Source organism: Lampris incognitus, chromosome 21 (assembly GCF_029633865.1).
Source record: "Lampris incognitus isolate fLamInc1 chromosome 21, fLamInc1.hap2, whole genome shotgun sequence".
Taxonomy (NCBI): Eukaryota; Metazoa; Chordata; class Actinopteri; order Lampriformes; family Lampridae; genus Lampris; species Lampris incognitus.
This window is the reverse complement of record NC_079231.1, coordinates 27,719,822-27,744,260: the sequence shown is the minus strand read 5'-3', so window position 1 is coordinate 27,744,260 and position 24,439 is coordinate 27,719,822. Positions and strand designations below refer to the sequence as shown.

At 47.8% G+C, this 24,439-nt stretch overlaps 1 protein-coding gene and 1 pseudogene across 1 annotated transcript in view; one reads left to right on the top strand and one right to left on the bottom strand.

Annotated features, from left to right (window-relative positions):
• The first annotated feature begins 17,419 nt into the window (after nt 1-17,419).
• acp2 (acid phosphatase 2, lysosomal) overlaps nt 17,420-24,439 on the top strand; it is a 48,075-nt gene continuing 41,055 nt past the window's right edge. The window contains exon 1 of the mRNA XM_056300961.1: nt 17,420-17,971. Within this exon, the coding sequence (XP_056156936.1) occupies nt 17,882-17,971 (90 nt within the window). The 5' untranslated portion in view covers nt 17,420-17,881. The remainder of the gene's footprint in view (nt 17,972-24,439) is intronic.
• On the bottom strand, nt 22,929-23,527 carry LOC130131316 (high mobility group protein B1-like; annotated as a pseudogene).

The following is a 24,439-nucleotide window of genomic DNA, read 5'->3' as shown; positions in this document are numbered from 1 at the left end:
ACGACTGTATGTTCCATTGTCTGTGAAGTCCCCTGTGCTCCAATGGGCCCACGCATCCAAGGTGGCGTGTCATCCCGGGGTCCGTCGGACCTTCCTTCAACAGCGCTTCTGGTGGCCGACCATGGCAGCTGACACCCGGGAGTTCATTGCCGCCTGCTCAGTGTGTGCTCGCAACAAGCCTTCTCACCAGGCACCAGCTGGACTCCTTCAACCCTTACCCATTCCCCATCGCCCCTGGTCACACGTAGCGGTGGACTTTGACACTGGCCTGCCCCCGTCAGAAGGGAATACCACTATCCTAACAATAGTTGACCGTTTTTCTAAGTCTGTGCACTTTGTCCCCTTGCCCAAACTCCCATCAACCTTAGAAACTGCTGACCTCCTCATACAGCATGTTTTCTGCTTGCACGGCATTCCCCAAGACATCGTCTCAGACAGGGGCCCTCAGTTCACCTCCCACGTATGGAAATCCTTTTGTCTAACCTTAGGTATCACTGCCAGCCTGACGTCGGGGTACCATCAACAGTCTAACGGCCAATCAGAGCCTGGTGTCTTTCCTGCGGTGCGTGGCATCACGTCTTCCAGCCTGCTGGTCCACGCACCTGCCATGGGTCGAGTATTCCCACAATTCCCTGATCAGCTCCGCAACCGGTATGTCTCCATTTATGGTCTCTAATGGCTTCCAACCTCCACTATTCCCCAGCCAGGAAACGGAGGTGGCAGTCCCATCAGTCCAGGCCCACTTCCGCCGAGCTCATCGAGTGTGGCGTGAAGCCCGGTCCGCTCTACTCAGAACCGCTGCCCGGAACCAACGGATCGCGGACCGACACCGAACCCCTGCCCCGAAGTACAAGGTGGGCCGACAGGTCTGGCTTGCCTCTCGGGACCTCCCCCTCCAGACGGAGTCTCGAAAAATGGCTCCTAGGTACATTGGCCCTTACACCGTGGAGCGTATCGTGAACCCCAGTGCCATCAAGCTGAGGCTCCCCGCAGCACTCAAGGTACACCCCGTCTTCCATGTTTCCCTCTTGAAACCGGTTACCGACAGTCCGCTGACCCCCCCCCCCCCGTCTCATCGATGGCCACCCGGCCTTCACTGTCAACTGCATCCTGGATGTCCGCAGGCGGGGCCGCGGCTACCAATATCTGGTAGACTGGGAGGGGTTTGGCCCCGAGGAGCGCTCTTGGATCTCACGCTCCCTGATTCTGGATCCTGACCTTTTGACTGATTTTTTTATAACAGATTTCCAGACAAGCCTGGTAGGACGCCAGGAGGCGTCCATTAGGGGGGGGGGGCTGTTATGGTCTGAGTGTTTCCTCTCTCCGAGTACCTGCAGGATGGGCTGCGACATGAAGGCGGGGCAGACCTACTTCTGGGCTTAGTGCAGCAAGGCATACCTGATCCCCCATGTGCAATCACCCACCTCTCCTCCATAAAAGCCTGGTTCAGTCGTCACCACTTTGCCAGATAATTCCGTCTCATCGATAGTGCCTGCGTACCCTATCCAGAAGAAATTTCCCGAGAGAGCGTTCTTGCCGTTTGTTTATTTCTTGACCAAACTCTCCCCCTTGCCATTTCCAGATCTCCGGGAAGGCGCCAGCCTGCCTTCAGTCCTCGCCTCCTGCCTTTTTCTGTTGCCGACCTTTTGGCTAAGACGAATAAACCCGTTTTAGCACCACTGCAGCGCGTTCGCCTAAGCCCTAACAGATTTCAGTAGAACGTGGACCATAACTCAGGATGGAAGACGAGTTTGCGTCATGCTCCAAGTCATCGCTAAGGAGAAGGTTTTCTTCCCTATGCTTGTGTGAATTACAACACATTTTTGGGGTGAATGGGAGATTGGTATATCGTACATTTCCGGTGGATTTTTTTTATATATATATATATGAACCGTTTTTTCTTTCAGTCGTCTCTTTGCCTACTTTGCACTGTCTGTGGAGAGGAATTTCCTCCATGAGGATCATCAACTATTTTCCTACCATGAATGGAGTGGTTGATATGGGGCAAATTCGGCAGTCTTGTTTAATAGTCTGGACTCTGCAGGGTTCACCAATGCAATGTGGGGTGGCACTGGGGAGCACCCAAATTGAGTGACAGGCATGGGCGCAAGTGCATGCATACTGCGATAGCATCCAGCGCTTTACCTGTACCCCCGTCCATAGCGGTAGTGGTTGTGTCAGGAAGGACATCCCATGTAACATTTTTCCAAATCATTGTGGATCGACAAGACCATATGGGGTCGGTGAAGGCCCGGGCTGACAACAGCCACCATGGGTGCTGTGCCCTCACAGGGTACCGATGGAAACTCTAAAATCCACTGTGGCGACCCCTGAGAAACAGGGAACAAGCCAAAAGAAGAAGACTGGGGAGTGCCCCAGTGTGAATGTGTGTAACAGAGTTTAAATGGAAGACAATGAGAGAGTATTTTTGCCCAATGCTTCATTGAACACTGTCAAACCCAAGAGGATTAAAGGCCAACTACTTGTAACTCTGACCTCAGCCCTTCTCCACATACAGCTTTAACATTTAACACCTCCTATGATGCTGCTTAGATGCGTTATCCTGCTTACTTGAAACAAATAGGATTATGGCTCAGTGCCCTGGGGTCTGGGTAAGCCAGATCTGGAAGAAAGGTTACAAGGTTAAATCTCTTGCACATACACACACATACACGCATAACACAGGACCCTCATATCTTGGTCACTCATCTGAGGGTTCAGGATTAGTGATGCATAAATAAACTGCTGGAAGATTACAGAACCATATTGGGGTCCTACCTACCAGGATACTAGATACCAGGGGTCCTAGCTATCAGGATCCTAGATAGCAGGGGTCCTAGCTACCATAATACTAGATCCCAGGGGTCCTAGCAACCAGGATACTCGATACCAGGGGTCCTAGATACCAGGAGTCCTAGCTACCAGGATACTAGCTATCAGGGGTCCTAGATACCAGGAGTCCTAGCTACCAGGATACTAGATACCAGGATACTAGCTATCAGGGGTCCTAGTTACCAGGGTACTCGATACCAGGGGGTCCTAGCCACCAGGATACTAGATACCAGGGGCCCTAGCTACCAGGATACTAGATACCAGGGGTCCTAGCGACCAGGATACTAGAAGCCAGGAGTCCTAGCTACCAGCATACTAGATACCAGGGGTCCTAGCTAGGCACAAAGAATACATGATGTATGGTCACATTGAAACAATACGCACAGTAAAGTCATTGAATTTAATTCATATAGTCCACAGTAACTTGGCCCGTCCCAGCCCTTGCAGCATTTGTCCCTCTGTAGAGTTTCCTTGATCACAGGTGGGACTACTGAGATCCTCTTGTTTGTCCCTAAGCAGAGGAGATTAGACGCTGTATGGGATGCCAAACACCAGGCAAACCTTTGTGTATAACTTTTTTTTTCTAATCACAGAGTCGATACTTTTGACAAAGGTGATAAATACTGTTAATGTGATGACCTTGTTTCCTGTGGTGGAGACCCGCAAGGTGCTATGACTCTGATGTCCTTCACCACAACACTTCTTCTGTTTTGCCTGTGATATGTTAAATGAGCAGTTCAGCCCTGAATCAAAACACATGTTCTTACCTGTAGTGTTATTGATCCATCTAGATCGTTTTGGTGGACTTGCTGAGTTTTGGAGGTGTTTTCCTTCTCTGCAGTACAGTGGAACTGGATGGCACTCGGCTTGTGTCACTCAAAACACCAAATAAATAAATAAAATACATTTGAACAGAATGTCTCTTTCCAGAAACCATGACCCGACTGCTCAGGATGATCCACACTGTGCTGTCAGCAAGTTCATGTGGGTGTAGATCATATGGGTGTAGTTCATGTGCATGTAGTTCATGTGGGTGTACTTTATGTAGGTTTAGGTCATCTGGGTGTACTTCATGTGGGTGTGCTTCATGTAGGTGTACTTCATGTAGGTGTACTTTATGTAGGTTTAGGCCATGTGGGTATGTGGGTGTAGTTCGTGTGGGTGTAGTTCATGTGGGTTTAGTTCAGTCTAAGAAAATAGTTCCTACATATAGTAGTTCTTGTGCTGACGTCACACTTCCTTGCAGCGCCATGTGGCTCAGCGGTGTCTTTGTGGTTATGTAGTTGCAATTCTTCTTCGTGTCCACCAGTTGTACCTGTCAGCGTTTTACAGAGTAAACTTTGTTTACCCGAGAAGAACAGATTTACATACCAGTGAAATGTTGTCTTGCGCTGGTTTCTACCCCTGCTGGTTCCACGTGTGGCATTACACTGCATGTGTGTGCAAGTGTGACCGGTGTACTTTTTCAGTTGCGTTGTGTAGGAAAGACAGGACAACTTCTCTCATGCATGGGATCTGTTTTCTGTCGCTGTCGCCTGTCGCATATAAACAAAACAGGAAGGTTTCAGGAAACTTCAGATCAGCTCCTACTGTAGCCTCTTTCTACTTGTCCAGAGCGGGAAAGAGCACGCAGCTAGCAACACAATTTTATGCAAAAAGAAATAAAACATACCTGTCGCATATAAACAAAACAGGAAGGTTTCAGGAAACTTCAGATCAGCTCCTACTGTAGCCTACGCAAGAATTGGGACCCACATTAGACATTAGGAATGGATAAAATAAATTACGGGGCAGACAAAATGAACACATACACTCACTGGCCACTTTATTAGGTGCACCTTGCTAGTACCGGGTTGGATCCCCTTTTGCCTTCAGAACTGCCTTAATCCTTCGTGGCATAGATTCAACACGGTACTGGAAACATTCCTCAGAGAGTTTGGTCCATACTGACATGATAGCAGCACGCAGTTGCTGCAGATTTGTTGGCTGCACATCCATGATGCGAATCTCCCGGTCCACCACATCGCAAAGGTGCTCTATTGGATTGAGATCTGGTGACTGTTGAGGCCATTTGAGTACAGTGAACTCATTGTCATGTTCAAGAAACCAGTCTGAGATGATTCGAGCTTTATGACATGGTGCGTTATCCTGCTGGAAGTAGCCATCAGAAGATGGGAACACTGTGGTCATAAAGGGATGGACATGGTCAGCAACAACACTCAGGTGGGCTGTGGCGTTGACACGATGCTCAGTTGGTACTAAGGGGCCCAAAGTGTGCCAAGTAAATATCCCCCACACCATTACACCACCACCACTAGCCTGAACCGTTGATACAAGGCAGGATGGATCCATGCTTTCATGTTGTTGACGCCAAATTCTGACCCTACCATCCGAATGTCGCAGCAGAAATCGAGACTCATCAGACCAGGCAACGTTTTTCCAATCTTCTATTGTCCAATTTTGGTGAGCCTGTGCGAATTGTAGCCTCAGTTTCCTGTTCTTAGCTGACAGGAGTGGCACCCGGTGTGGTCTTCTGCTGCTGTAGCCCATCTGCCTCAAGGTTCGACGTGTTGTGCGTTCAGAGATGCTCTTCTGCATACCTCGGTTGTAATGAGTGGTTATTTGAGTTACGGTTGCCTTTCTATCAGCTCGAACCAGTCTGGCCATTCTCCTCTGACCTCTGGCATCAACAAGGCATTTTCACCCACAGAGCTGCCGCTCACTGGATATTTTCTCTTTTTCGGACCATTCTCTGTAAACCCTAGAGATGGTTGTGCGTGAAAATCCCAGTAGATCAGCAGTTTCTGAAATACTCAGACCAGCCCGTCTGGCACCAACAACCATGCCACGTTCAAAGTCACTTAAATCACCTTTCTTCCCCATTCTGATGCTCGGTTTGAACTGCAGCAGATTGTCTTGACTATGTCTACATGCCTAAATGCATTGAGTTGCTGCCATGTGATTGGCTGATTAGAAATTTGCGTTAACGAGCAGTTGGGACAGGTGTGGCCTAATAAAGTGGCCGGTGAGTGTACCTCTTTCTACATGTCCAGAGCGGGAAAGAGGCAGAGGTCAGGGGGAACATATGTTTTGGGGCTACTAACAGGAAATGAAGTCACAACAGGGAGGGGCTACATTCACCCCCCTAGAATTATACAAAAATTTGAACATATCACAAATTGCAATCATCCAAGAACACAACACCCACAGCAAAGTCAGCAATACCTGCCACCTACTAAGGTTAGGAGAGCCACATACTGGCGAAGTGCCAAACCATATCTAAAACCACTCCACGGACAAAACAAGGTGCCTGTTACACCTAACCAAAATGGACACAAAGGGGCGACGACTCACAAAATGAAATCAACCAAAAAAATAAATGGCAAATTCCACAGTGGACATTACACGAACCAAACAGCAATGTAGGCCTACATTACACTACCCATATAAACACATTAGGCCTAAAACAAAAAGGAGGCAGACTGTGGAGCAACAGTATAGCGTGGACTGAACTGAACCATGGTTTCAATCAACCTATGAACTGATCTCACTACCCTGCCATACCTAGAGCGAACACTATTCCCAGGGCTCTGAGGTAGGATGTCAGTGAGGGGAGGGGCATGGGGCAAGGGGAAGGGGGATGGTGTGAGATGAGCAGCATCATCGGTGGGGAGGACAGCTACTGCAGGGGAGGGGGCGCACTCAACAGGTAAGTCACTAACACCCTCCATCTCAGCATGGCTGGACTGATCACAGACCCAGGAAGCAGTGCGATCATGTTCACCCGGGTTCTGCCATGAGGATGAATCCACTCCTGAATGCTCGGCCTCAATGCCAGGCTCTGACACTGCCACTTCAGGATCAGGCATGTGCAGCGTAGAGGGGTCATGGGACACTGTGTCAACACCCTGGACATCTGGGACAGTTCCTGACATAGCTTCGCACATCCCTCTCCATATCGTACCAGAAAAAGTGCTGACGGACCAGCGACAATGTACGAAGCTGACCCTGGTGACCAGCCAGGTCATGAACGCCACCCAAGGCCTGCAATTTCAGGGAGTCTGGAAGAACGAACTGGAACCTCCTGTGTTTGGTCACTTGGTCCTTTGAGACTCTGTACAGGGTTCCATCCAACACGGTAAGTTTCTCCCATTGCTTCAGAATCCGTAACACCATCATGCTCTCCTTATCCCGCTCACACCTCGAAGGTCTCCGCTTCCTCTCAACGAAGTGTAGGACTCTACCGATGGTAGGATCCTGTCTCTGGTGGCTCTGCAGGTCTGCGGATGAGAGTGAGGAGAACACATCTTGGCCAGGAGGAGCTAGCCCGCCAAGGTGACCAGCCAAGGAAGCAGCCCTCTGCATCGGGCCGGACTCCCAATCACCACAGGAGGAGAGGAGAGATGACACATCCTCTTAGGACAATGACATGCCACCAGTAGCACACAGAGAGTGGTTCTCGGCAGACTGAGCCAGACAGGTCACATGGAATGCATTTTGCACACAACTGTCATCAATGCTGCACACTTGTCCCAGCAACTCTGAGTAGGGCTCTGACAGGAGACGCTGGCCTAGAGGTTTGACAAAGGGAGTCCTGCTGACAGCATCAGCTACCACATTCAGTCTGCCCGGGACATGTTTGATCTCAAATGAGTATGGGGACAGTTTAGAGACCCAGCACTTCTCACACGCATCCAACCTCGGCTTCGTCATGATGTATGTGAGCAGGTTGTTGTCAGTCCAGACGGTGAACTTGTGGCCCTTGAGCCAGTGGCTGAACTTGTCACACACGGCCCATTTCAAAGCGAGGAACTCGAGTCTGTGAGCAGGATACTTCGCTTGGATGCGACTGAGGGCTTTACTGGCAAATGCAATGGGTCGGGCTTTGTCTTCGCCAGCAGGGACCTGGGACAACACTGCACCCAAACCATCCAGAGAGGCATCAGTAGAGAGGATGAACGGCCTGTTGAAATCTGGATGGGCCAGAACGACAGAGTGAAGCAGTGCAGACTTCAGGCCCTCAAAAGCCCTCTCACAAGCCGGATCCCAGTCCTGGGGAGTCAGTGGGCGGAACGTCCCCACTCTCCTGCAGCCTCTAGAGCCCTTCAGCTTGCGCTTCTGTCCTCCAGTCAAAGCAAAGAGAGGCTTTGCCATCTTCGAACAACCAGGGATAAAATGCTGATAGTACAGCACCATGCTAAAAAAAGACCTAATCTTCTTCTGAGGGGGGGGGGTGCAGCCATCGGCTTCCATCAGATCATCTTTCTGGAGATGACCGTGACCTTTTCCTGGTCACTCCACTGACATCAACCACATGACCTAGGAATCTCACAGACTTCCTCAAAAAGTTACACTTCTTCTGTGAGATCTTCAGGTTACTGACTCTTAGTCTGGTAAAGACGACCTCCAGCCGCCCCAATGCTTCTTCCTCCGACAGAGCAAACACCAGCAAGTCATCCAAGTAACAGAGGAGGCTGGAGAAGTTGAGGTCACCGAAAATGCTAAGCATCATGCGCATGAAAGACGCCGGACTGTTGCACAGACCTTGGGGGAGCCGATTATATTCCTACAGGCTGAGGGGTGTTGTGAAGGTTGTGAAACTCCTGTCAGACTCGTGGAGCGGGATGTTGTAGAACCCTGAAGTCAGGTCCATGGTGCTGAACAGGGCGTTTCCTCCAAGGGCAGCGAGGCAGTCTGCCTGATGGGGCAATGGATGAACGTCTTTGACAGTCTTGGCATTGAGACATCGAAAGTCTGTGCAGATCCTCAGGTCTCCGTTCTTTTTCCAGACCATCACGAGGGGGGTGGCATACTCACTGATCGATTTACTGATAATGCCTTTCAACTCCATGTCTGACAGCACCTCTCTCAGCTGTTGATAGTGGCCGGGGGAGACACGGCGGTAAGGGAGGCGGAAGGGGCGGTCATCAGAGAGATGGATGCGGTGGACGAACCCCTTCGCTTCTCCACAATCCAGCTTATCCCTGGAGAAGAGATCCTGGTAAGAGAGCACAAGTTCAGCCAACTTCCTCCTACAACTCTCACTTACCTCACAGCCATCAACATCAATGTCTCCCAAGCCACAATCCTTCGGCAGCTGCACCGGGTCTCCAGCTCACTGTGGCGGCGAACTAGGTGAGTCAGAGGTGTCGATAACCGATCTGCACGTCCCCTGAGTGATAGGCAAATCTTCCACAGCGAGGCAGGGGAAAACATCAGCTATCTTGGCGTTCCGGTGCAGTGTTATGGGTTTAGGTGTCGGGTTCAATACTTTGACAGGCACCCAGTGGTCCCCCCACATGGGTGTCACAACTCGTCCCACCAGGATGTTTCTGGGCGTCGAACGTGCAGCAGTCGGCTCCACCATCACGGTGCTCCCAGGTGAGATAGGAGACCCACTGGGCAGCTTACCCCACACCACATACTCGTGCTGGGGAAGGAGTGTGACAGCCTCTCTCAGTCGCACAGTACCCACAACATCTGGCACCTCCGGGCCTGACCATCGGGAAATACAGCTCAGCAGCTGGAGAAACTGCTCACAATCAGGGTCAGTGTTGCTTGAGGAGATAAGCTTCCAATACATGTCATCCCCCTTCATTTTCTGAATGATAGGTCTGAGAACATTGCTCCCTACAATAAACTCATCCTTTTGGTTCGGAACAACGAATGATGGAACAGTGAATTTAAAACCATCAACATCAATCTCCAACTCATAAATGCACCTTGGTCTAGTCATACCACCACCACAACCAACAAGGACAACATTGGGTGGCACTGGCTGGGGACAGGGTAGAGCCCCAGAATCTCTAAGCTCACTCTCTGCAGCTTCACTGAGGGTACATGACATACTGCCCGAATCTAACATACCTTTCAACACAACTTTGTCATCAATCTTAACAGAAGCATAAAACAACTCACTACTCTGCTCTACTCTCTGAGAGCCTGTCAGTATGACCATCTCATCTCCAGGTGATGCACTACAGGTCTGTACATAAAGTGAATGCAAGTCTTCTTCTTTACTGAGGGTTAAATCACTATTGCCCCTGCTACCCCTCTCATCACACGGGCGCTCTAGTTTAAATCTGCAGTGGGAGACTACGCTGGCATAACTGGGGGCTGGGGGCCCGTGGCGCATACATTCACAAAGTGCCCAGGCTAATGACAGCGGAGACAAAGTCTGTGAAACCTGCAGTGTGAATAGGTCGTGTGACTACTGTCACCACACACTGAGCACGGGGAACTGGACTGAGCGTGAGTGCATTCTGGCATGCTGGAATAGCCTCTTGACCGGCGGGGTTGGATCTGGGGCCGGTGGGAGTTACTCTGAGACCGGTGACAGTAGTTCTGGGACTGGGTGGGAGCCTGGCCCGAGGTAGCTAGCATTGTCGTACACAGAGACAGGACCTTGTCAAACAGGGCGGTAACCTGCTGAACGTTCACATCAATAACAGGCACAGTAGGCATAGGAGGAGACTGAGCAGCCAACATAGGGCGTTGTTGAGACTGACTGGGAACAAGAGTATATGCAGTGGCAGGTGCAGACGAAACCGGTGGAGAGGTTACCACGACAGGCTGGTGCTATGTGCCACAGTGAGGGGCTGGCACCATCCATTAATGTGTGCAGACTGAGACGTTTGCGTGTTGGGGATGGGCAGCTGTGCTCTTCAGACTCCTTACATGACCATCCAACCTCTCCTGGACTTCAGCTGCTGTCCACTGCTCCACGAGCTTGAACTGGAAATACACTGCCAGTCTGGGGTCAGGGCAATGAGTGATAAACATCATGACTACCTCAACACTCGGATCCTCAACACTCTTGTCTCGCCTGCGGAGGCTCTCATCAGCAACATCGATGGCTTTGTTCAGTCGGATCCAATAATCCATTGCACTTTCTGACACGCGTGGCACAGTCCCATAAAAGTCCTTCATAGGCATGCTGGAGTATGTGAGCTCGCTGAAATTGCACTTGAGGATGTCAAATATTGTGGTAGGAAGCTCAGCTGGACTGACTCCAGGACGACTACGGAGTGACACTTTCACCACATCTCTAGCTTTACCACTCAGCCTGCTCATTATCAGGTCAGACCTCTCAGCATCTGAGCCGCAGGCCATCCTGCTCATGTATCTCCTCATCATATCTTCCCACTCATGAATGGAAAATTTCTCAGACTTGTCACCTTTAAAAGGGGGAGGGGGCTTGGACTCTGACTGGACTACGACTTTAAGCTGTGTGGGATCGATAGTCACATTCTGGTTGTCTAGAGGCTGGGACTGAGATTGGGGGCTGCTGGGCAGGTGCATGGCATGGAAGCTAACAGCGATATTTTCACGCTAATCTGTTTAGCTAAATCAGTAATAACACTGCCCAGTGTTTCAGTAGTAACAACAACTTGGGGGGAAGTCTGCTGAGACAGGTGGGGGGCGTGTACGATAGGTGTTGAACTGGCAGAGGGACCCGACACACTAAACAGTGACTCATCATTCCCCTGATCAAGGCTGCCCACAACAGGACACACAGACCTAGACCTAGCTCTCCCATGGCCAACCGGCAATACCAACTGCCCTCTACCCACACTAGTGGACTGTCCCCTTCCCATACCATGAATGAACTGTCCCCTTCCCACACCATCAGTAGCATCACGCCCATCAGAGGAAGGGCTAACAGGTGTATTGAAGATATCTCTGCTAGCATGTCTCAATTAGGCTATAACAGTGCATAAACAAACACAATGAAACAAAAGCAAACGAATTCACAGCATCAAAACATCCAGCCTATGGCTTCAAATTCCCTAACAAGATCACAGGAAATAGTTTACCTAAAATAAAACCAATTCTCTTCCACCCATAAATAAACATACACAGCTCTAGCCAGCACCATTTGCGGAAAAAAACTCGACAGAAAAAAAAATCCTCCCAACACGACCTCCCCTCCCTCCCCTCCCCGCACACAGTCGTCACCATTCAACACGGAGCTTAGCTAGCTAGCTAGCATCTGTAGCACTGTTAGCATAGCAGGCTAACCCTGATACCATGAATGGAGCGGGGCGGGCTGAGAGAAGACGGCGGCTGCAGCAGGTGGCGACGCTTTCTCATCGGCGACGACGGATCGGACGGGTCATACGGCAGCAGGTGTGGCCGGTGTACTGTTTCAGTTGCGTTGTGTAGGAAAGACAGGACAACTTCTCTCATGCATGGGATCTGTATTCTGTCTGTGGCATATAAACAACACAGGACAGGTTTCAGGAAACTTTAGATCAGCTCCTGCTGTGGCCTCTTTCTACATGTCCAGAGCGGGAAAGAGGCAGAGGTCAGGGGGGACATACGTTTTGGGGCTACTAACAGGAAATGAGGTCACAACAGGGAGGGGCTACTATAAGCGTTTCCTGATGATATAATAAAATAAAACAACAATGTTGACAATGAAAATAACAATAATAATTATGTGGTGATACTTTGTGTAATTATACAACATATTTTGGTTATGACATGCTACACATGTTCATGCAGCTGAGCTTTGTGTACACTTTATATGTTGTGCATTCATATGCAGCTTATTTTTGCAAGGTTTTGTAATAAATACAAAAATGGGATTAATTTTTCATATCCATCATCTTAAAGGCGACCAGTTGCAGAAGTAGACAAGTTTATCGATGAAAAGACGAAAAATAAAAGAAATAAAAGGAGAAAGAAGGACAAAAATAAGGATTTGTGCCCAGGAAAGAGTCAAAATGGGTTGTACTGTACTCACTACACAAGACAACATGTTTATTCACAACACAACCCGGTAACCAGTGTTCAGCACATTGATCAGCATGTGATGGTGATAGTTGCATGAGTGCTTGAGCCGCCAGATCCCAGAGGTCTGCTCAGAACAGTCCGGTGTGTGTTGGATCAGTCTGTCTGAGAGCCTGGTCTCCTACATGTGTTTTCTAGCCTCCAGCACCTGCAGCCGCTTCAGGCCTGTGGCTCCTCCTTCATTCTGCAGCATGCAGCTGTTGCGTGTGACTCTGAGGACAGTCTTCCCACATCACACCTTAAAAATGAGCCCCTACACAAGCATGTATGCTGTGGATGTGTGTGTATACGACACTGTCTTGATACACCAGCAACAGGAAGCTAAATGGTTTGCATTGAACCCTTTAGGACTGCTGCTTTTAAGTGATGACCAGGAGTTCTTGTGACCTGATCGCCACATAACATGGCTCAGTTACATTTATCAAATAGTACAATCATCTGTTTGAAGATCACACACATTATCAGATGCTGCCAGCTCTTCTTCGGCGCTGCATGTCGGTAAAAACACGACTGCCCCCCTGTCTCTCTTGTATTGTGTCCAAGCTGAGCTGTCCCTCTAATATACTCGTTCCTAATGCTGTCCTTCTTCATCACTCCCAGTGAAAATCTTATCATCTGGGATTATACAAAATATATAGAAGTAAACTAAACGGAATATACAAAAGATCGTAGCGAATTTGGGAGGCAACCACAGAAACTACCGCGGCCTGGACGCGAACCCGTATCCCCCGCACCGCGGGAGACATCGCTCACCGCTCGACTAAAGAGTCGTGTTCGTCGGATAGCGGCCAACGTGTCTTCTTATCCATGCACGTTACACCACCCCCCCCCCTCCTTCGGGAAGCGCGTCCCCGCGTTTAAGCATATCAGCTCCTTCACGCCTCTGGGCGCCTACGCTTCCGATGGCCTTACGGTCGCTCCATCCCACTTCTGACACCAATGTAGCGAATTCGGGGGCAGCCCGGGAACCTGAATATACAAAATATATAAAAGTAAATTAAACTGAATATACAAAACATATAGAAGTAAACTAAACTAAATATACAAAATATATAGAAGTAAACTAAACTGAAGTAGTTGGTGCCTACAAATTAGAAAACGCATTAAAAGCAGGGTGGATCAAGAGCACGGGTATAAAATAAAATAATAAAGATAGAAGTATAGACGTTACACTGAGAAGAAGACGCAGCAGAATGTTCCCATCTTCAGTTATTGCACGGTTATTGTATACTGCACATAACATCAAGCCAGCAGACATGTCGTGCACATAATTAAGTAATATGGGCCAGCCTTAAATTAAATTATAACAGTATGAGTGACAGTAGAAGTGTTGCATATGAAAAATATCAATATGACAGTTAAAAGATAAATATGACAGTTAAAATATCATTATGACAATTAGAATATAAATATGACAGTTAAATACCAATATGACAGTTAGAATATAAATATGACAGTTGAAATATAAATGTGACAGTCAAAATACCAATATGACAGTTAGAATATAAATATGACAGTTAAAATATCAATATGACAGTTAAAATATCAATATTACAGTTAGAATATCAATATAAAATATCAATATAACAGTTAAAAATGTAAATATGACAGTTAAAATATAAACATGACAGTTAGAAATATAAACATGACAGTTAAAATATCAATATGACAGTTAAAATATAAACATGACAGTTAGAAATATAAACATGACAGTTAAAATATAAACATGACAGTTAGAAATATAAACATGACAGTTAAAATATCAATATGACAGTTAAAATATAAACATGACAGTTAGAAATATAAACATGACAGTTAAAATATAAACATGACAGTTAGAAATATAAACATGACAGTTAAGTCTTCCCTGTATGAGGGTCAAACAGGAAGATCTCTGGATCTTTCAGTGTGACGGGCGGTTCACTGAGAGTTGTTGATGAGGGCGCTGAAGTGGTGAGGGAGCGCCACCTGGTGGTACCTCCTCACAGCAAGAGACGGTTTTGCAGTTTCCACAGGGCATGTTGAGGCAGCTGTCAGACTCTGCCTCTGGGAAACTGCTACATACAGAATCTCACCCCGGGTTTACTTCACCATTTCCCTGTTCGCTAACATGTGAGCCTAGGAACCTGCTGACTTCATGCATCGGATGATCACATGATCCTGCTCGCTTCCTTCCCGGTCGGCAGGCTGCGCCCCAGACAACATTCTAACAAAGTGACAACAACACAACATATATTTTTGCCACTTTTGATAATCAAATGAACACAGGAATGCAACAGTGTTAGCCATGTGTTTGTGGGGAGGCGTAATTCTGCCATAGGAAAAAAGAAAACACTTTGCTCCAGTTTCAACACCCCCATCACTACTGCCATTAGAGTCAAGTACTTCTGAGAATACACAGCAGAGCTCAGCAGGTGTCATTAGATGTCCAAGTCGCCTGGACAGATGTCGTAATTCCACTCAGTGACCAGGGAAACAGAAACCCGTCCCTGTGGGAGAAATGGGCCCTCCCTTGCTGTAAGTCACTACAGAAACCGGTGCATGCAACTGCAGCTCCGTTTCCACACTTGCTTTGCATGTGATCACCAAGAATGGGCTTGACGCGTTATCTAGTGGACTTTAATAAAGGTATGGTTGTGGGTACCGAGCGGGCTGGTCGGAGCATCGTCAAGACCGTGGAGCTGCAGGGCTTTTTGGGGGCAGCTATCTCAAAGGATCTGGAAGGTGTCAAATGCAGAGAGTAATTGCCATACAGGGATCAATAAAGTATCTACAAAAAAACAACCCTTGGGCAGTTGTTGGGAGCACTGTTCTGCATGGTCAGCTTTACTGGACCCTTACCGAGTCACTGCCATGATGCGTGGCAGCTCAGAGCCAAAGGGGAAGCAATATGGTGCTTAACAGGGGTTTCCTTTTGGTTTTTTATTTCAGCTCACTGAGCGCTTGCTCAAAAATAAAGCCATTCTCTTGTTAATGCAGCTTATTTGTCATCAGGTCATCGTGCTAGTGAGCCTATTACACACAACACCACAATGAGCCGAGGCCTCCTGAGAAGAGCGGTGTCCTGACGTGAAGAACATGAGGCTACCGTGGCCCACACAGCTACAGAAAGTCTTCATGTGTGTTTGGAAAGAACAGGAGTTGAGTCCTTGTGGGGAGTTAAATTGCTGCACAACGCCAGCATACATGTGATCCACGTTCACGACTCTCCAGTCTTCAAGGAGGTGTAATGGGCTACACTACAGGAGAGCTGCTCAAGATGCCCAACATCAAACCTCCAGACGTGGCTGTGCAGGAGAAACATAGAGGATAAAAACCCGCAAGTCATGTGTGTTAACCAGCTTGTCGAATGAGCGTCCACATGTCCAGCTCTTCAGAACCAGCCCTACTCACAAGTCTACAGCCTTCAGCAGCAGTTTAACTTCATGCACCAGTTAGCCTGCAGTGTTGGAGCATTATTTACCCTGATTCTGTGCTTTTCTGGTGATTTCAACAAGCGGCAGTTACACTTTTTAGCTGTGAGATCACTCTTGTTGTGTGTGGAGGTAATCAAACCACAATGAATTAGATAATAGTGTGAGATCATCGACCTGAGTTAATCACATGATTATATTGGCAACATGTCCCAAACAACCCAATGACTGGTATATGAAATAATAATAATAACACACAATCTTGTGGATGCAGATGTCTCTGCAGAAACATATACCTAGTATGTTGTGATGGAAGGCAGCCAACCACAACAAGCTGAACACAAGTAGGAAAAGTAAAGCGTGACAAGGAATGTGCAAAGCTTTCTTTTCACAGCTACTGCTGAAATTTGGCATCTATGCCAACTGCACAGTCAGCATGGGAGGTTCTGTTTACCTCCAAAGGTTCTGGCCTACACCATCTTTAATTCCACTTTCTAGCTGAAACACTAGCCATTTATCCAGCCGTGCTTCAGCGGTTCTGTGGTTCTTACACACGTGACTACGAAAGAAATACATGAATAGAGACGAGCAATGCAGTGGCAACCATTTTCTTCACAGGTTGCCCAGTTTTCTTCTGATATTTCAGTCCATTCTCCGTGTAGTGGACGAGTCTGCCTGTTGAGCCGGAGTACCAGTAAAAAGAGAATCCAGGTTTAATTGTTTTTGTTTCTTTGGGGGGGGGGGGGTAAATCTTCTGTATTCGAGTCACATCTGTCAGACCAGCGATACACTCATCTGACACTTCTCACACACCGCACTAATGGTTTGGAACGGCAGCAAGATAAAGGAAAAACGACATCCATGTTTGTGTGAGTGTACTTTCTATTAGCTAGTTTTGGGGGGAAAATGGAGGCACCATAGAGGCACATTTGCACACACACACACACACACACACACACACACACACCCAGATATATCAGTAAGTTATAAATATAAATAAATGTAAGAATTATTTTTTTGCTTGGCTTGTGCTGTGGTAACAAACACGCACGTCGTCCATAACGCAGCATGGGATTGGTCGCCACCTTGTTTTCTCCTCCTCCTCGCTTGTTTCCTCCTCCTCCTCGCTTGTTTCCTCCTCCTCGCTTGTTTTCTCCTCCTCCTCGCTTGTTTTCTCCTCCTCCTCGCTTGTTTCCTCTTCCTCGCTTGTTTTCTCCTCCTCGCTTGTTTTCTCCTCCTCTTCGCTTGTTTTCTCCTCCTTGCTTGTTTCCTCCTCCTCGCTTGTTTCCTCCTCCTCCTCTCTTGTTTCCTCCTCCTCGCTTGTTTTCTTTGCCTCCTCGCTTGTTTTCTCCTCCTCTTCGCTTGTTTTCTCCTCCTCGCTTGTTTCCTCCTCCTCGCTTGTTTCCCCCTCCTCCGTTGTTTTCTCCTCCTCCTCGCTTGTTTCCTCCTCCTTGCTTGTTTCCTCCTCCTCGCTTGTTTTCTCCTCCTCGCTTGTTTCCTCCTCCTCCTCGCTTGTTTCCTCCTCCTCCTCGCTTGTTTTCTGCTCCTCCTCGCTTGTTTTCTCCTCCTCGGTTGTTTTCTCCTCCTCGCTTGTTTTCTCCTCCTCCTCGCTTGTTTTCTCCTCCTCCTCTCTTGTTTCCTCCTCCTCCTCGCTTGTTTTCTCCTCCTCGCTTGTTTGACCCTCCTCGCTTGCCGTAGTCGCGCTGGCAGATGTCGCACAACAGCGGGCTGAGGCAGGCAGTCAGTCAGTCGGTCAGTCAGGCCGTGTAATCGGAAGCGCAGGTGGGGAGACGGTTGCTGGCCATCTCTAGCTGGCTAGTCTCGTTAGCTAAACGCAAGCGATGGCCTCTGAAGTGCTGCTCTTGCTGGTGGTTTCGGGCTCGGTTTGGAGCCAAGTTGCCGCAGAGAGACAACTAGTGTACGTGACAGTGGTGAGTAACGTTACGCACACATCCAGCCTGCCCTTCCAGGTACCGTAAGCCCCTACACGAAACGCAGATAAGGACGCATGTTTGTTATTTGCGTTATTTGTTTTCACTTATAGGAGTCCTTTTGGGGGGGGGGGGTCTCACGATGGACATTTTCCCGGGGAACTAGGCAGAGATGCGCTCTGTCAGCTAGCTAGCAAGTGAGGCTACTCCAGTACGGAAGCTGACTGAGCCGGACTGGAGTCAGTGGAGCAGTGAGTAGGGTAACTAGCTACTGCGGACGGGCGCTACGTGTTGGTGTGCGGTTGGCGTTTCCCTCAAAACTACTTGCTACAAGTGTATGGGCTTGCCGGGAAGCATGTTGACTTGCTACAAGTGTATGGGCTTGCCGGGAAGCATGTTGACTTGGTACAAGTGTATGGGCTTGCCGGGAAGCATGTTGACTTGCTACAAGTGTATGGGCTTGCCGGGAAGCATGTTGACTTGCTACAAGTGTATGGGCTTGCCGGGAAGCATGTTGACTTGCTACAAGTGTATGGGCTTGCCGGGAAGCATGTTGACTTGCTACAAGTGTATGGGCTTGCCGGGAAGCATGTTGACTTGGTACAAGTGTATGGGCTTGCCGGGAAGCATGTTGACTTGCTACAAGTGTATGGGCTTGCCGGGAAGCATGTTGACTTGGTACAAGTGTATGGGCTTGCCGGGAAGCATGTTGACTTGGTACAAGTGTATGGGCTTGCCGGGAAGCATGTTGACTTGCTACAAGTGTATGGGCTTGCCGGGAAGCATGTTGACTTGGTACAAGTGTATGGGCTTGCCGGGAAGCATGTTGACTTGCTACAAGTGTATGGGCTTGCCGGGAAGCATGTTGACTTGGTACAAGTGTATGGGCTTGCCGGGAAGCATGTTGACTTGCTACAAGTGTATGGGCTTGCCGGGAAGCATGTTGACTTGCTACAAGTGTATGGGCTTGCCGGGAAGCATGTTGACTTGCTACAAGTGTATGGGCTTGCCGGGAAGCATGTTGACTTGGTACAAGTGTATGGGCTTGCCGGGAAGCATGTTGACTTGGTACAAGTGTATGGGCTTGCCGGGAAGCATGTTGACTTGGTACAAGTGTATGGGCTTGCCGGGAAGCATGTTGACTTGCTACAAGTGTATGGGCTTGCCGGGAAGCATGTTGACTTGGTACAAGTGTATGGGCTTGCCAGGAAGCATGTTGACTTGGTACAAGTGTATGGGCTTGCCGGGAAGCATGTTGACTTGGTACAAGTGTATGGGCTTGCCGGGAAGCATGTTGACTTGCTACAAGTGTATGGGCTTGCCGGGAAGCATGTTGACTTGCTACAAGTGTATGGGCTTGCCGGGAAGCATGTTGACTTGGTACAAGTGTATGGGCTTGCCGGGAAGCATGTTGACTTGGTACAAGTGTATGGGCTTGCCAGGAAGCATGTTGTATAGTTTCATGTATGCACAAAGCAAGAAGAAAACCACGACTTATGGAAATGGCTCGTTTGCGCTGCGTCAACGTTGATTTCCGCGACTCAGACACTTGCGACACGCACCAAACGCGAGTGTGCGGCGTTGGTGTTGCTGGACTGCTAATGAAAGCGGGTCCGCCGCACGCTCACAGGAGCATTTGGCCAACTTGACTCAAACCAAGCCGTCGCCAGTGTTCACGGGTTGTTGCTTGACTGCAGGCGAAGTGAGCTGTAACGGAGAGTAATGCAGAAGCTTTGTGCAACATTCTCGTCCGACCTGTCCAAGGCCTTTGTTCACAGTTTCGAAGGCGGTGTGTAAAGGTCACAGAGCCAGCCCAGCCCTTCACCAAGCAGGGACTCCTTAACGGGCCGCTTGTGCTGCACTAGTCATCAAGCTCAGCACGCAAGTGAGCTATGGCTTTGAATTCACTGTACTGTTTTAAGTTTGATCCCGAAAAAGAAGGCTAGTACTCTGTGAGCAGAGAAGACAACAGTCCGAAGTAACGGGCCCATTTCATATGTAATCATATGCTGCTAAATGTACCTTATGTGGACTAGCTACTTGCTGATGCACATTTCATGCAACACTTGATGTGAAATGTAGTTGTGTGGCAGGGTGTATGATGATGCATGATATTTATATATGCCGATAGTTATTTACTTTTTGTGCGAGTGGCCTTCCTTATCCTTGGGGGTAGAGTTTGTAGTTGCAGCAGTACAGGATGTAGTAAAAGCGAAATCCAATAAAATCAGTCTAAAAAGTTAGAATGTTAGTTCCAGAATCACTGATTTAATCACTAACTAATTTGATTAACACTAGATTGTTCTTCGTTAAGGTCAGGGACTTAATCAATAGTGTACCATGGACGACCTCCCGAGATGGAGCTGTGGGACATTGACGTGTTGGTTTTGCAGTAATGCAATTGGACTCATTGAATGGATTAATTTTTCATTCACCCTCGATCCAAGTCAAATCAACTTTATTTGTATAGCCCAATATCACAAATTACGAATTTGCATCAGTGGGCTTTACAGCAACACAACATCCTGTCCTTAGACTCTCACATCGAATAAGGAACAATTCCCTTAAAAAAAAAAAACATTAACGGGAGAAAAAATAGGAAGAGTTCATCACAGTGGTGCAGTGGTTAGCACGGTCGCCTCACAGCAAGAAGGTTCTGGGTTCGAGCCCCGGGGTAGGCCAACCTTGGGGGTCGTCCTGGATCGTCCTCTGTGTGGAGTTTGCATGTTCTCCTCATGTCTGTGTGGGTTTCCTCCGGGGGCTCCGGTTTCCTCCCACAGTCCAAAGACATGTAGTAGGTCAGGTGAATTGGCCGTATTAAATTGTCCCTAGGTATGAATGTGTGGGTGTGTGTCAGCCCTGTGTGATAGTCTGGCCAGGGTGTCTCCCTGGGTGTCCCCCTGCCTGCCGCTCAATGACTGCTGGGATAGGCTCCAGCATCCTTGTGACCCAGAGAGCAGGATAAGCAGTTCGGAAAATGGAATGGAGAAAAAAAAAATAGGAAGACACCTCAAGAAGAGCAACAGAAGAGGTATCGCGCTCCCAAAACTGACAGGCGTGCAATACAACAATGAAAGAGGATAACAGAATTATAATGGAATTATAAGATATATGAAGAATATGATGAGGAGGATGCCAAGTAGTGTTCAAATGCCGCCGGAACAGCCTAGGTCCTGAGCCACTCGACTACCATCACCATGTAGACCTGGGAGGAGGACAGACTACACATGCGCACAGGGGAGACTCACATCATGCCATTCACATACACAGGAGAAGAGGCCAGAAAAAAACATTAGTCACACCGGAGTGAGAGAAGGATATAACACTGAAACAGGATTACAAAATGACTATATGGATTTATAAGATATAAAAAATGTGATGAGGAGGATCCCAAGCAGTGTCCAAGTGGCAACCACTGTCACCATGGAGACCTGGGAGGAGGACAGACTACATGTGCCCATGGGGGACACTCACTTCACACCATTCACATACACAGGAGAAGAGAAAGGAGAAGACCTCATTCAGAGAGAGAGAGAAAAGACGTGAGAGAAAAGAACAGTTTGCAGTAGTCAGTCTATTAATCTCACCGGCCCGCCATGCAGTACAGGTTGTGAAGCACTCAGGTTAAAACAACTAATTGCAAGCTAAGGCAAACAGATGAGTTTTAAGTTTAATTTAAACGATTCAACAGACTGTTTGTCTGATGGCAGCAGACAGGTTATTCTACAAGAAGGGGGCCCAATAGGAAAAGGCCCTGCTACAAGCTGACTTCTTTTTAACTTTGGGTATACACAGGAGCCCTGTATTTTAAGGTTTAGGGAGATCAGTCAGGGATGATAGGGCATTTAGGATTTTATAAGTCAGCAGAAGCACCTTGAAGTCTGGTCTAACATGGATAGGAAGCTAATGAAGGAAGGCAAGACTTGGTGTAATATAGTCAAATATTCTAGGTTTAGTTCGGATTCTACCTGCAGCATTTTGAACCATCCGAAGACTTAATACTAGCATGTGATATGAAAACAGAACATTACAGTATTCAGGTCTGTATAAAACAAACACATGTATTAGAGTCTCTGCATCAGCCATGGACAGGAAAGACCGAATTTTAACTGTTACGCAAATGAAAAAAGGCAGTCTTGGTGATTTCAGTCAATCAAGTTGCATTTCATATAGCGCTTTTCTAGCTGCAACAGCCACTCAAAGTGCTTTACATTTCTGGTCAAATCTAAGCCTTGTGTTTTTTTGTTGTTTTTTTTACAAACGTATAATTGTACTGAAATTAGTATTACAAAGGCATGAACTACCTTGTAAAGAAAACGTTTTTAAATCAACGTATTAAACACTTTTTCATCAAATGGCCCTTAATATATGAACTTTAACATGTAAATAATGAAATACAACAACTTACGACCCTGATTCATCAGTCCTTGTGTGTACATGCGAATGGATCCATGTACTGACTAACGCATTTTTTTCCTTTTTTTTAAATAAAATTTTTTATTGACATCAGAAGGATTTGAAGTTTCAACAATAAACAAGGCTTTTTCTTATTTTTGCAGTTACAGTTGTACCCAAAGAACAGTTAAACAACTTTGATACATCAATTCGATAACATATAATAAAAGACACACAAAAGGAGTAAAAAAAACACTCAAATCTATCAAGAAGATTTGATGGGCTCTGCACTCCTAGCTACGGTAAACGCTGTACACCCACCCAGTGGTCTGGGAACTATCACTGAAAAATAAGACTGACAGAAGGTACACACACGATAACTTTAGTTGTGCTAACTATACAAAAAAGAAAACAAAAAACTGTACAGCGTGAAAACCGATATACACAACCTTTTTTTGAACATTTTTCCAAATACCAACAAAATTTCTGTCAGTATGTGAAGTGTACAAGGGGATTAAATGCGTTATAAATAAGAAAATGAGCGCTAAATATAACTTCTTATCTACTGGTTATCGTCATCTTCATCATCGTCGTCGTCGTCGTCATCATCGTCATCCTTTCTTCTCTGCTTTGGCCGGAGGCTCCTTTTGCAGGTGGCCCACCCGCCGCCCACTTTGCCCTTGGAGCGATATGCTGCGATGTCCTTTTTGTATTTCTCCTTCAGTTTAGCAGCCTTGTTTTCATAGGGCTGCTTGTCCTCTGCTGCGGTTCTGTTCCACATCTCACCCAGCTTTTTAGCAATAGACAGGCCAGGGCTCTCACCTTTGACCTTGGGGCAAAACTCAGCACAGAAAATGAAGAAGGCAGGCGGAGGTCTCTTTGGGGCCCTGGGGTCCTTAAACCGCTTCTTTTTCTCTCCCCTGAGTGGAACATAGTTCCTCATTTCCCTCTCATATCTTGCCTGGTCCTGCTTGGCCAAGTCCTCAAACTTACCCTTCTCCTTGGCAGATATGATCTTCCACTGCTCTGAGCACTTCTTGGAGAACTCCACAAAGTTGACGGACGCATATGGATGTCTTTTCTTATGCTCCTCCCGACAGGTCTGGACAAAATAGGCATAGCAGGTCATTTCCCCCTTGGCTTGCTTGGATCTTTCCCCATCTTGATGGCAGAATGTAAGCTCTATCGTTGGCTCCTTATGCCCTCCGCCGAGTGATCATACTGACCTTAATTTCGTTAATGTGCTTGTGAAATCACAGAGTTGTTGATTGTAATTGTTCATGCATTCATTCATTCATCTTCAGCCACTTCTCCGGGGTCGGGTCATGGTGGCAGCAAGCTAAGTAGGGCACACCAGATGTCCCTCTCCCCAGCAAAGCCCTCCAGCTGCTCTCAGGGGATCTCAAGGCTTCTCAGGCCAGATTGGACATGTAGTCCCTCCGGCGAGTTTTGGGTCTACCCCGGGGTCTCTTCCCAGTTGGCTTTGCCCGGAAAACCTCCAAAGAAAGGTGCTAGGAGACATCCTAATCAGATCCCCCTGAACCACCGTACCTGGCTCCTTTCAACACGAAGGAGCAGCGGCTCTACTCCGAGCTCCCTCTGGATGTCCGAGCTCCTCACCCTATCTCTAAGGCTGAGCCCAGACACCCTACAGAGGAAATTAATTTCAGCCACTTGTATCCGCGATCTCACCCTTTCGGTCACTACCCAAAGCTCATGACCATAGGTGAGGGTTGGAATGAAGATTGACTGGTAAATTGAGAGCTTTGCCTTCCAGCTCAGCTCCCTCTCCACAATGGTCCAGTACCATGTCCGCATTACTGCTGATGCTGCACCAATCCGCCTGTCAATGTTCCGCTCCATCCTACCGTCACTCATGAACAAGACCCCGAGATTCTTGAACTCCTTCACATGAGGCAACAACTCATGCTGAACCCGGAGGAAGCAATCCACCATTTTCCTGCAGAGAACATGGCCTCAGACTTGGAGGTGCTGACTCTCATCCTGGCCATTTCACACTCCGCTACAAACCGCCCCAGTGCGCGCTGGAGGTCATGTTCTGGTGAAGCCAAC